Below are 12,583 nucleotides of genomic sequence, written 5' to 3'. Positions count from 1 at the left end.
TAAACCTCGCACCCCCCACCACTTTTTCCCCTTTCCACTCCCGCCTCTACTTCTAGTCATCAACCAAGTCTCGACCACCAGCGCAGGTCATCACTTAATCATCGCCTATCCATCAAAAAACACTTTATCAACACACATCAACCATCACAATGGCCCGCACTAAGCAGACCGCCCGCAAGTCCACCGGTGGCAAGGCCCCCCGCAAGCAGCTCGCTTCCAAGGCTGCCCGCAAGTCCGCCCCCTCCACCGGCGGTGTCAAGAAGCCCCACCGTTACAAGCCCGGTACCGTCGCTCTCCGTGAGATTCGTCGCTACCAGAAGTCCACTGAGCTTCTGATCCGCAAGCTCCCCTTCCAGCGTCTCGTAAGTTTTTGCCTGTCAACATGTCATCTTAGCTTCACATGCTAACGCGTCGCTACACAGGTCCGTGAGATCGCCCAGGACTTCAAGTCCGACCTCCGCTTCCAGAGCTCTGCTATCGGCGCTCTCCAGGAGTCCGTCGAGTCTTACCTCGTCTCTCTCTTCGAGGACACCAACCTCTGCGCTATCCACGCCAAGCGTGTCACCATCCAGAGCAAGGACATCCAGCTCGCCCGCCGCCTCCGCGGTGAGCGCAACTAAGCGACTCTTCGACATGGAGTAGTTTGCTTTGGTTTTCAGGGGTAGTCTAGTCAGATTCTGGGGTTATATCACGGGGCGGTCATGACAACTTTTCTCGCGTCACACTTCGCACAACATTTGGGAATGCGCGTCTGAGTTGATGGATTTTCATTCACGGCACAACACATGGGGGGTAATCCGGCGTTCTTGATTGCGATGATACTACATTTTCTCTCTCTTCATCTTAGTACTTGATGGCTTGTACATTACAACGCGGGCACAGCGGCTGGCGAGCACCGGAACAAAAGGACGGATGGCTTCGCACGGCAGCGCTGATGGCGGATTTGGTCTAATAAAGGGCCTGGTTCATGATCACACGATACCCTGTCGACAGACATTGCACGTTTACCTTTTCTTCCTGACAACAACAATTCTCACCACTGTATGCCTGCTTTGATGATAGAGGAGAAAGGAGTTTCGGAGCAACAGCGCAAATGATATGATGGGAGTTTAGCTAGCGATTAGGCGTTATTGAGCATCGCTGTGAATGTCCGTAGTGGTAGAAAATGACAACGCGTTGCGTTCATGTTCACGCGACGTGACTTCGACATAAACATCACTGTGACCCGCATATCGAGACGCGTCCGTTCGCAATTGTGACAGGGTTCGCCCTTCGGCGGTCCACCGTGATGCGCGTGGAAATGCTCCACCCGATGGGCATGGCTTGCACGAGCCATGTGAGGATATTGTGGAGATAATGGTTCATCCAAGAGATCGTGACAGCTTCCTCAGTCCTGGCGGGTTCAGCAACACCATGTCACTTACGTGATTACGTGATGCACTCGGTAGAAATGGCCGATGATGTGTGAACTCCTGCATGGGAATTCTCCAACTGGGATGAAATAGCACTTGAAATGAGTCACCGGCTGAATCAAACTCTTTGGGTAGTTACACAGAGATCTCGTCTTCAATTCCCGAAATACCTTCAAATCAACCATCACCACCACAAACTACAGCCTGCCCGCGGGCCTGCCTGTCCTGTGATCCCAGGCCTCACTCACTAGCCTCAATTCCTCCACCAGCCCTCAAACCAGTGCACCTCTCATGCATGTCCTCTCCTCACTTCCGTTCCCCCGAGTCCTCCCTCGCTCTTCACAAAACCGACTTCCACCCTCCATTCCCACTCTTTTCTCCATCCAGCCCCAAAAACTGCACCACCTGTCCCAAATGATCAACCCCCCAAAACCCCTCCGTCTCCCCTTTCGTGTTGGTGCACGTAAACCACGGTAACCCAAACGCCCCCTCCGCAAACGCCTGATCCGTGTTCTCCACCAGTCTTTGCTTGACCTCAGCAGTCTGTGCTGCTCCCAACACCTTGTCGGCAGCTTCTTCTCCCCCTAGCAAAGAGGAAAGGACGGAGCGTAGCTGGGCAGGTTCGTGGATGGGGGTGCCACTGGCCCAGAAGGATTTGTAGAGGGCGTCTAGGGCGGCGATTACTGCGGGTTGGGATTGTTGGGAAGAAGACTCGATGGCGGCTAGCACGCGCTGAACGGGGAGCGTGTTGGGTGGGAAGTTGGGTGGCATGTCGGCGGTGATGGGAATGGAGAAGGCGCGGGCCCAGCGGAGGCGTTCGACGTTGATCCATTTGTCTTTGTTTTTGATTTTGAGGGGTGGGGTGTTGGAGCACTGCGGTGGTTGTATGTGTTAGTGTTGATTTCATGTTAATGGACGTAATGTCATGGATGTGTGTGATGGATGGGAGGCAAGGAGGCCTGGAGGGATGGGACGGAGGAGACAGACCTTGACCATCAAGCCGCCGAGGAAGATGGGGACATATTTGATGTCGACATTTTTGAAGATTGGGTCGTTCTGTTTGGTTTGAAGATAGTGCATTAGCGATTCATTTGCTTGCTTGGTTCTTCTTGTGGTTTGTAGACTGTAAATTAATGGGCTCCTCATGTTAATTCCTACGTACCCGGAGGATGTGATACGCCTCGTACGCGAACGGACTAACAGTATCGAGGTAGAGCGTGATCTTGGGCTTTGGAACCATTGTGTCGACTTGGTATTAACCGAGAAAATGAAAACTGGAAGATAATTTAATTGGGATGGGAACGGTTTCAGGTACAAGAACGGATAAGGTGACAAGCTGCGTTCTTGGAGTCTTTATATGGTGACACCAAAGGCAGACCCCATGAGGAGACTAGCGTTCAAGACAATGACAGACAAGAGCCGAGGAAGTGGGAGTTATTCTTGATTGCAACCCCTCACTCAATAGCTCGCCTCGGGTGTGGGGAAACAACAGACCAGGAAACCAAGATCTGGGGTACGCAGATCTCGTCCACAATGCCGGTATTCCATCACTGAATGAATGCCAATAACTTCAAACGAAGTGAACTATGTTCAAGACTCTTAAAACGTTTACTCGTTTTTTTCCATTGATAGACTAGCGGAGCAATGGTACCCCCTCTCTTTCCGTCCAACCAAGTCAAATCATCATTTGACAGGTGATGAAGTATACTGTATCTCCGTCGACATCGTAGTTTATACATGGCTCGGCGTATTCTTCGCCTGCGTCCAAAAGTTCTCCATCTTCATCTGAGACAAGAACTCTCTAGCCTCCTGGTCCGTCTCACACACTTTACTGCTCCACTTCTTAAATGACTGCGTCTTGGACTCGCCCTCAAATATGAGTTGGCACTTGTTATTCGACAAGTCCTTCAACATGCCTTGCTCATCCTCCGCCTTCAACCACTCCCTCACCGCCGCGCCGGACGCGCTGGGTTCCCTATCCAGCGAAGGCACGCTCTCGGTCCAGTCGATGCGGCGCATCATCAGCTTCTTGTACGCGTTCACGCTGTGCTCGCCGCCCTCCACAATCACCAGGCAGAACTTGGGGTGCATGATACACGCGCCCGTAAGCGCGTGCTGCTGGGCGTTTTGCCCAATCTTGAAGCGGTGCTTGCCATTGGCTAAACTGCCGATCTTGAAGACAAGCGTGTGGACGCCCTTCTGGACGTCCTTTTGCTGGTTCTGAGCGAGCTTCTCGTGCCGTTCCTCCTTTGTGAGCTTGCGCTCCTCGTTGGACTGCATGTGCTTATCGAAGCGCTCCTGGATCTCGCGGTTGACGCGCGCTTCAACGGCCGTCGGGTCCTTGACGGCTTCCTCGCCCAGCACGCGCATCAGGTTCGACTTCTTGACCTTGGGTGGCGGGGCCGGTTCCAAACCGAGACGGATCTTGGCTTGCTTCTCCTTGAGCTCCATCATGCGGCGTTGGCGACGCAGCTTCTGTTGCTCCTTGGGCGTAAGGTACATGGGTTTTGGCTCAGCGGCAAGCTTGTCCTGTGGTGGCTCGATGGCAACTGGGTGCTGAATATAGATGGTAACGACGCTGTCGGGAGTGTTGACTTTTATCGAGTCGGGAATGTTGCTGTAGTCGTTGCCGTCGATAAGGCCCTGATCCCACCATTCCACATCCGGGGGCGCCTCGACGACGAATGCCTTTTCAATGTCTCGGTCCTCGTCTAGTCCTGCTTTCCTAGCCTGCTCTGCGATCCTCTTCTTCATCTCCTCCAGGGCGGCCTGTCTGCGTAGCGCATTCGCTTGGGCAATGTATTTGCCCTTTTGGTTGAAGATGAGCTGCCGTGGCTCTTTGGGCTTGCCTTGCGGTCCATGGCTGCTGGTGTCTAGGTAGGGATTGGCTCGGGGCTGGCCTGTTGTTGTTGCCGAAGGTGTTCGGTGATCCTTCCTGTTGAATGATTCTGCGACTTTCTGAGCGGCTCGACGGCCTGCTGCGGCGGCCGCGAGAGAGTCACCGGGTTTGATGGGTGCGCCGAGGTCTGCGAGAGCGGGATGGAGTGGTGTGTTCAAGCCGCCCTTTGCTTTGGAGCCTCCGACTGCTGCAGCGACACGGGCCTTGAGTGCGGCCATGCGATCGGCGGCGGATTCGGGTTTCTGAACTCGTGATGTCGCGTCATGGCGAGGGCCGAGCCCGCTTGGCTGTCCTCGATCCATGTTGATGTGAAATGCCTGTCTGATAGAAAGAAGAGGAAGAGGTCGAGGTTCTTGGTAAGATTGCCGGGATGTGGTTGACAAGGCGCGAAGTGGCGTCGCTCTTTAGGTAATGGTACCAAGTCCCAAGTGGATGAATGCGGTTCGCAATATCAATATCAGATTGCCCTGGTCAGGTCCCGGCCCTGATGGTTGAAGTTCGAGGTCCCGTCGTGATGGAAAGGAAGTGGATTTTTGAAGATTGAAGTCGAGGAAACAAAACAAAACGTGGAGTTGCAGTGACGATAGCGACAGACGACAAGGAAGTGGAATGCCTGAATGCACTGCATTGATCAATGGATCCAGCGAATGGAGTCCCGTCAGCCAAGCCAGCCACCGCCCACCGAGGTGCGGGTTCCCCACAGGCGTAGCAGCGAGTTTTTGCCAGCCGCGACCGCCAAAAAATATTCTTTCGCGCGAGCTCCATCTCGAAGTCCCCACCAATAGGCGAAGCTGCAGACTGTGATTGACTGCAGTGGCATAGCGAAAGGCTTTTGGCTGTGTAAACACCCTGAAGGCTCAATTTACTTCTTGCAACAAGTTTTGGCCTCGCAAGTTGCCGCTGTCCCCCCCGACCGTGCATCTTGCCTGCGGCCATCTTCAGACGAGAAATCCTCGCCATGGGATTTTAAGGATTCCGAATCCGTAACCACACACCACTCTCGCCCACCATGAATATTTCGCAGCCCGTGTCGTCCTCTCTGGACAGCGTCGAGTTCACCTTCCTGACCGACAACGAGATCCGCGCCATCTCGGTGCGCAAGATCGAGAATGAGAGCACCTTCGACACTCTGCTGAACCCCGTTCCCGGCGGTCTCTACGACCCTGCCTTGGGTTCCTGGGGCGACTCACTGTGAGACTCCCCATCCCGTCGTCTGTCTTTTCAACTTGGAGGTTGGTCTGGTCTGGATAGTGGTGTTGACTTAAATAGCTGCACAACATGTAACCTTGGCCAGTCGCAATGTCCCGGCCATCCCGGCCACATCGAGCTCCCCGTGCCCGTCTACCACCCCGTCTTCATGGACCAAGCATACCGTCTGCTGCGCGCGCAATGTGTTTACTGCCACCGGTTCCGCCTCCCCCGTAGGGAAATCCACCGCTACTCCTGCATGCTCCGTCTGCTGCAGTGCGGCCTTCTCAAGGAAGCCCAGATGATCGACTCTTTCGGCGAAAGCGAGTTCGGTTCCGCCATTCGCCAATTCCAGCTAGCCGACGTGCCCGAGATGGAGGATGACGAGGCTGAGGAGGAGGGGAACAACCTGAATGATAGCACCATCCGCCAACGGGAAGCATATGTCCGCGCTGTTCTTCGCGACTATAGGGCTAAGGTTACTATGCGCGACATCAACAAGGGCAAGCACGAGGGCGCCGCCGATATGCGCAGGGCTCTCGTCAAGGAGTTCCTGGCTGCCATCATCAAGGACAAGAAGTGCAAGACCTGCGACGGCATCTCTCCCGTCTACCGCAAGGATCGGTACACGAAGATTTTCGAGCGCGACCTCACACAAAAGGAGAAGGCCGCCATGGCCCAGGCTGGAAGGAAGCGTGCCGATGCGCTGGCCATGAAGGGCGGCAAGAAGAAGGATCATGATGACGACGAGGGGATCGCCGATATCGAGTCGACAGCCAGCGAGTCCGACAACAGCGAAGGCGAGGGCGAAGAGCTCGACGAGAACGGCGACGTCGTCATGGCGGACGCGGGCAGCAAGACCAAGGCGAAGGAGAAGGCCGAGAAGAGGGCTCTTCCCCAGAGATACATCAGCTCTCTCGAGGTCAAGGAGAGGTTAAACTTCCTTTTCCAGAAGGAGCAAGAGATTGTGGCTCTGCTCTTTAGCTCCAAGCCTCGTCCCAAGCACGCGAAGCCCATGACTGCCGACATGTTCTTCATCCAGACACTCCTCGTCCCTCCCAACAAATTCAGACCCGAGGCTAGAATGGGCGACCAAGTAACGGAAGCGCAGCAAAACAGTCTCTACAAGTTGATCCTCAGGGGGTCGTCTATGGTCGCCCAGATATCCCGCGAGGTTTCCGAAACCGCAAAGGGTAACGCTCCCGAGGACGGACGCAGAGCCAGGGATATAAATGCGCTCTACCAAGCGTGGACGCAGCTCCAAGACGCCGTCAACTCCTTGATCGATCGCGATAAGAACCCCGTCCAGGGTGCTGCTGGAAAGCGCAACGAGGACGGTATCAAGCAGAAGCTCGAGAAGAAGGAGGGTCTGTTCCGTAAGAACATGATGGGTAAGCGTGTCAACTTTGCCGCCAGATCCGTCATCTCTCCCGATCCCAACATTGAGACCAGCGAAATCGGTGTCCCTCCGGTATTCGCCAGGAAGCTCACATACCCCGAGCCGGTAACGAGTCACAACTACCAAGATCTCAAGAATGCAGTCCAGAACGGTATGGACAAGTGGCCCGGTGCTTCTGCGATCGAGATGGAGAACGGCCAAATCATCAACTTGAGGAACAAGTCCTCGGAGGAGCGCGCGGCCCTTGCCAACCAGCTCTTGGCCCCGACCAATAACAACTTCAGCGGAGTTCGCAACAAGAAGGTCCACCGCCACCTCACGAACGGTGATGTCGTCCTCATGAACCGTCAGCCCACCCTTCACAAGCCCTCCATCATGGGTCACAGAGTCAGAGTGCTGCCGGGCGAGAAGACGATTCGCATGCACTACGCCAACTGCAACACCTACAACGCCGATTTCGATGGTGATGAGATGAACATGCATTTCCCCCAAAACGAGATTGCCCGTGCCGAGGCCCTTCAGATCGCCGACACTGACCACCAGTACATCTCCGGCACCGCTGGCAAGCCTCTCCGTGGTCTTATTCAGGATCATTTGTCCGTTTCCGTTATTATGTGTAACAAGGACACCTTCTTCGATCGGGCCAACTACCACCAACTCGTCTACGCCGCTCTCCGACCCGAGAGTGGTCACATTATGGGAGACAAGCTTGAGCTTGTACCGCCGGCGATCATCAAGCCGGCCCCCCGCTGGACGGGTAAGCAAATTATTACCACAATTCTCAAGAACATCAAGCCACCAAACTGCGGTGACCTGTGGATGAACGGCTCTACACAAGTCAAGGCTCATCAGTGGGGTGACCATGCCCCAGAAGAAGGCCAGGTCACTTTCCGTGATGGAGAGTTTATCACCGGTATTCTCGACAAGTCTCAGCTGGGTCCCAGCAGTGGCGGTTTCATTCACTCGATTCACGAAGTCTATGGCCCTTCAGCTGCCGGCAAGCTCCTCAGTTGCATGGGTCGTCTTCTCACCCGTTACCTGGCCATGGTTGCCTTCTCGTGCGGTATGGACGATCTAGTAATGACGCCCAAGGGAGAGGCAGACAGGAGGGAGAAGATCAAGGCCGCCGCTCACATCGGTCTTGAGGTCGCCGCCAAGTATGTGTCGCTCGAGGAGCAGAAGCCTACTCCTGAAGATCCCCTTCTTTTGCAACGCTTGGAGGAAGTTATGCGCAACGACAAGAAGCAAGAGAACTTGGATCTTTTGATGAACCAACGCTGCGCCCAACTCTCCAGCGAGATCACCAAGACATGTCTTCCTGCTGGTCTGCAAAAGAAGTTCCCCAAGAACCAAATGCAAAGTATGACAACATCAGGTGCTAAGGGTTCTCCTGTCAACGCCAACCTCATTTCTTGCAACTTGGGCCAGCAGGTTTTGGAAGGTAGACGTGTCCCCGTCATGGTGAGCGGCAAGACTCTTCCTAGTTTCAAGCCCTTCGACACCAACGCCAGAGCTGGTGGTTACATCGTCCAGCGTTTCTTGACTGGTATTCGCCCCCAGGAGTACTACTTCCATCACATGGCCGGTCGTGAGGGTCTTATCGACACAGCCGTCAAGACATCGCGTTCCGGTTATCTTCAGAGATGTTTGATCAAGGGTATGGAAGGCCTCAAGGTCGCTTACGACAGCTCGGTCAGAGACTCGGATGGCTCCATCATTCAGTTCCTGTTCGGTGAGGATGGTATCGATATCTCCAAGCAAAAGTACTTGAACGATTTCGAGTTCATCCTCCGCAACATGGCATCCGAGTTGGCGCATCTCAACTACTCGGAAGAGGGTACTCAGGCTCTCTTCGAGCACAAGGACGAGATGATCAAGCAGATGAAGGCTGCCATCAAGTCGAGGGATACCCGTAACCCGCTCAACCCGATCGAGTCGGATGTTGACCCTGCCTTGTATGCTTTTGCCACCTCGGAGAACTTCTTCGAGAAGATGACCAAGTACATCAAGGAGAACAAGGATGGCTTGATCAAGGAGAAGAAGGGCGACTCCTCTGGCATCATTTCCCGCAAGACCGCCGAGAAGATTTTGGCGGCCAAGTACATCAGGTCGCTGGTAGAGCCCGGTGAGGCTGTTGGTATCGTGGCCGGTCAGTCCGTCGGTGAGCCCTCGACACAGATGACACTGAACACCTTCCATTTGGCTGGTCACTCGGCCAAGAACGTCACATTGGGTATCCCCCGTCTTCGTGAAATTCTCATGACCGCTTCCGCCAAGATCTCGACTCCTGCCATGACCCTCTACCCCAACCCTGAGCTCTCAGATGCCGACTGCGAGCAGTTTGCCAAGTCCATCAGCATTCTTCCCCTGGCCGATGTTACCAAGGAGGTTACCGTCAGGGAGAAGATGGGCCGTGGCTTGGGCTATCCTCTCGCCAAGCTCTTCGAGATCAGGTTGCGCTTCTTCCCGTCTGAGGAGTACTGCAAGACATATGCGATCGAGATTGCGGATGTTCTTGCTACTGTTGAGAGGAAGTTTTTGCCCCTGCTTGGTCAGCTCACCAAGAAGGAGATCAAGAAGAAGTACAAGGAGAACTCTGCTGCCACTCCCGAGATTGGTGTCAAGGTTGGTACTGTGGAGATGGCGGCACCCGACGGCGAGCGTGCTGTCGGCGAGGACGGCGACGCGGACGACGATGACGACGGTGATGATGACGCCACCAACGCCAAGAACAGGGCCAACAGGCACGAGGCAGTGTCCTACGGCCCCAACGACGACGACGATGATGTCATCCAGAAGTCTCTGCAGCGCGCGGATGACGATGAGGAGGAGGGTGAGGAGAGACTTGAGTTTGATGACGAGGGCTACGGTGGCAGCCCAGAGCCCGAGGACCGCAACGCCGATGGCGACATGTCCGTGTACAAGTCTCGATCACGCGAGACACGCATCAAGGACAAGAACGACTTCGTTGCCCGCTTCCACTGCGACGAGCAGGGCGGCGAGTGGTGCGAGATGATCTTGGAGTTTGACCCCGCGACACCCAAGATTCTCATGCTCAACCTCGTCACCGAGGCGGTCAAGAAGGCGCTCATCCAGCAGATTCCCAGACTCGGCACCGCGACATTCGTCGTGGAGAACAAGGAGCGTCTTATCCACACCGAGGGCTCCAACATCAAGGCCATGCAGCAGTATGCCGACTACATCAACCCCAACAAGATCTTGACCAACGACATTGCTCAAGTACTCGAGATCTATGGTGTTGAGGCCGCCAGGAACAGCATCGTTCGCGAATTGAGCGGTGTCTTCAAGGGTCACGGTATCGGTGTCGACCCCCGCCATCTGAACCTCATTGGCGACTACATGACCAGGTGAGATTCAAATTTCCCGACACAAACAAAATGAGCGAGATACAAGTTACTGACCAGTAAATTCACAGAAACGGTGGCTTCACTCCTTTCAACCGTATGGGTCTGACCACCAACGTCAGCCCCTTCACCAAGATGAGTTACGGTACGTTATCACCCAGTCGTTCATTATTTTACCTGTAGCCTGAGCTTCATCGCTGACATTATTTCACAAACAGAAACCACCGTCGGTTTCCTCAAGGACGCCGTCCTCGACGGCGACTGGGACAGCCTCGACACCCCATCAGGCAGACTGGTTGTCGGTAAGCTGGGCGTTACCGGTACGGGCTCGTTCGACGTGTTCACCAAGGTGCCTACTGAGCACCACTCTCATGTGCTATAAGTCACACACATACACCTCTGGGAGTGGGTGTGCCGTGTCATGTCGTGTCGTGTTGTGTCACATGTTGTTTTTATGATGAACTACCCGGGTGTACAAAAATGTGCGGATGGACATAAGTATGGAAAGGAACATGGAGAAATGAAATGCATCAATCACTCAAATTTGGTAGAATAGGTAGCCCACACCCTGACCTGAACTTGGCGGCGAAAACTGGGTTTGGTGTTTTGTAATGTTTTTGCTTGATTGCTGCCTGTTTCTAAAAAGAAATTTATTATTTTACATAAATCAACAACTCACATGGTACAAATCACTGTTCCACTTGGTTGCAGAGCAGACATGATATCTTGATAAATACCTACATTGATGAATAGATACGATCACTTTTGCCATGGACAAATAGGTACAATATGAAGGTGCCTTGTTCACTTTATCTCACCCAACATATCTCCCTACAAATTCCGCTACGAAGATGCTTTCAAACTATCCTAGAAGTCCGGTACAATGGTAAGTAAACAGTTGAGCGTAAAACCTCAATCAGTATCTCTTTGCGAAAAAGATTTGGCTTCAACCTCAACTCTCGATGGCTTACATGAGAATTCCCCAATCCCTCGTTTTCAAGCAAGCAAGCAAGCAAGCAAGCAAGCAAGCAAGCGTCTTAAACTTGGTAACCCCCAGTGGAACTTCCAGTTTCATCAAAAGGTTAGTTACTTACTTACTTATTTGCAGACACAGCTAGCTAATAGGATAGGTTCACTTCTATAATTACATATACATCTAGGAAGCAAATTTTTTTTTTTTTTTTTTTTTTTTTTTAGGTGAGAGTCGTGAACGAAAAGGATGAGAACCCCTCTCCAAGACATAGCGAGGTAGGTAGCCATGGCAAAAAGATTCACACAAGACACAAACGCAAACAGACTTAAACCACGTACATACTCCAGCATCCCACCACCATTACCTTCCGCCATCGCCGTTTCACTCATCATACATAGCTATTGCTCTTCCCCGTTTGCTGCTTCTTTCGATGTCTGTACCAGATAATTAGTAACGTTATGCAACACTGTAACTATATTCAACACACGGTTGGATCAAAAATCCAACATTTGTTCTGGTTCTGCTCCCTTCACTCAAAGACTCCTCCGTTGGATCGATCACCCCAAGTCAAACACTACATCTATCTTATCTCTACTATCTAGGGTCGTCCGTCTTCGTGTCTTCGTGTCTTCGTGTCTTCGTGTCTTCGTGTCTCCGGGATCTATATAGCAGACTGCCCGAGCACATCACAGCACATCACATCCATCCAGCATTGTAGGCTGCTCTGCGTTGAGTTTCTTCAACAACTCAAACCCAAACTCAAATCCTAGTCCAAGTCTAAGGCACCCACCCAAAGGCACCTATCAAAGTTATATCTGTCTATGCCATCGCCATTAGATAATAACTCGAAGATGAACGGACGACCCAGTGTTATACCGTGATTCCATGTGAGTAGTAGATGATAGTTGGTATAACGGTGATGACAACGATGATGATGATGATGACGATGGATACTCGGTACCGCTTCGCTAGAGGTATGGCTTGGAGCCTGCAAACCGAGTGACTAACAAGCGAGCTCTCTACATACAGGCAAGTTGTAAGGGATGATGGCTGTTGAGAAGTTCAGTCATGTGTGTGGTATGGTTGATAGCGTTAAGGTGTGCTGCTTTTGGACTACGGAACCACTGCTGCCAAGTCCAATATCCCTCGGTTGGTATCACGGTGCGAAACACACGACAATCACGCCGTCATCACAAAATTTGTGTTATCTTTTCTGCTTCATTCTTTCAGTGATTATTGGTTTGGTTCTATCTAAAAATACATGATAAAGTGCATCTGTGAAGATCGCTGTTCTTGGAGGTATTTTTGTCACTTCGCTCATTCTTTCTTTCCTCCCTTGTTCCTTTT

The 12,583-nt window shown here is 52.8% G+C and overlaps 4 protein-coding genes across 4 annotated transcripts; 2 read left to right on the top strand and 2 right to left on the bottom strand.

The window, feature by feature from the left end:
- Nucleotides 1-149: 149 nt before the first annotated feature.
- B0H65DRAFT_549026 (histone-fold-containing protein) lies at nucleotides 150-620 on the top strand (the record flags this gene model as incomplete). Its single annotated transcript, XM_062829624.1, has 2 exons — nucleotides 150-362; nucleotides 423-620. The coding sequence occupies 2 exons, from the start codon at nucleotides 150-152 to the stop codon at nucleotides 618-620; spliced, it is 411 nt and encodes a 136-aa protein (XP_062681916.1).
- Nucleotides 621-1,543: 923 nt separating this feature from the next.
- Nucleotides 1,544-2,870, bottom strand: B0H65DRAFT_202243 (HCCA isomerase/glutathione S-transferase kappa). Its single transcript, XM_062821804.1, has 3 exons — nucleotides 2,575-2,870; nucleotides 2,400-2,468; nucleotides 1,544-2,285 (listed from the first exon to the last, which is right to left on the bottom strand). Exons 1-3 carry the CDS (start codon nucleotides 2,650-2,652, stop codon nucleotides 1,752-1,754), a joined length of 681 nt encoding a protein of 226 aa, XP_062681915.1. The 5' UTR covers nucleotides 2,653-2,870; the 3' UTR covers nucleotides 1,544-1,751.
- On the bottom strand, nucleotides 2,866-4,935 carry B0H65DRAFT_466205 (pre-mRNA processing factor 3-domain-containing protein). Its single transcript, XM_062826843.1, has one exon. It carries the CDS (start codon nucleotides 4,611-4,613, stop codon nucleotides 3,144-3,146), a length of 1,470 nt encoding a protein of 489 aa, XP_062681914.1. The 5' UTR covers nucleotides 4,614-4,935; the 3' UTR covers nucleotides 2,866-3,143.
- Nucleotides 4,936-5,101: 166 nt separating this feature from the next.
- B0H65DRAFT_466203 (uncharacterized protein) lies at nucleotides 5,102-10,942 on the top strand. Its single transcript, XM_062826842.1, has 4 exons — nucleotides 5,102-5,502; nucleotides 5,581-10,266; nucleotides 10,335-10,408; nucleotides 10,482-10,942. The coding sequence occupies exons 1-4, from the start codon at nucleotides 5,321-5,323 to the stop codon at nucleotides 10,643-10,645; spliced, it is 5,106 nt and encodes a 1,701-aa protein (XP_062681913.1). The 5' UTR covers nucleotides 5,102-5,320; the 3' UTR covers nucleotides 10,646-10,942.
- The last annotated feature ends 1,641 nt before the right edge of the window (nucleotides 10,943-12,583 follow it).

Source organism: Neurospora tetraspora, assembly GCF_033439725.1.
Source record: "Neurospora tetraspora strain CBS 560.94 chromosome Unknown B0H65scaffold_4, whole genome shotgun sequence".
In the NCBI taxonomy this organism is placed as follows: Eukaryota; Fungi; Ascomycota; class Sordariomycetes; order Sordariales; family Sordariaceae; genus Neurospora; species Neurospora tetraspora.
This window is presented reverse-complemented; position numbering and strand designations above follow the sequence as displayed.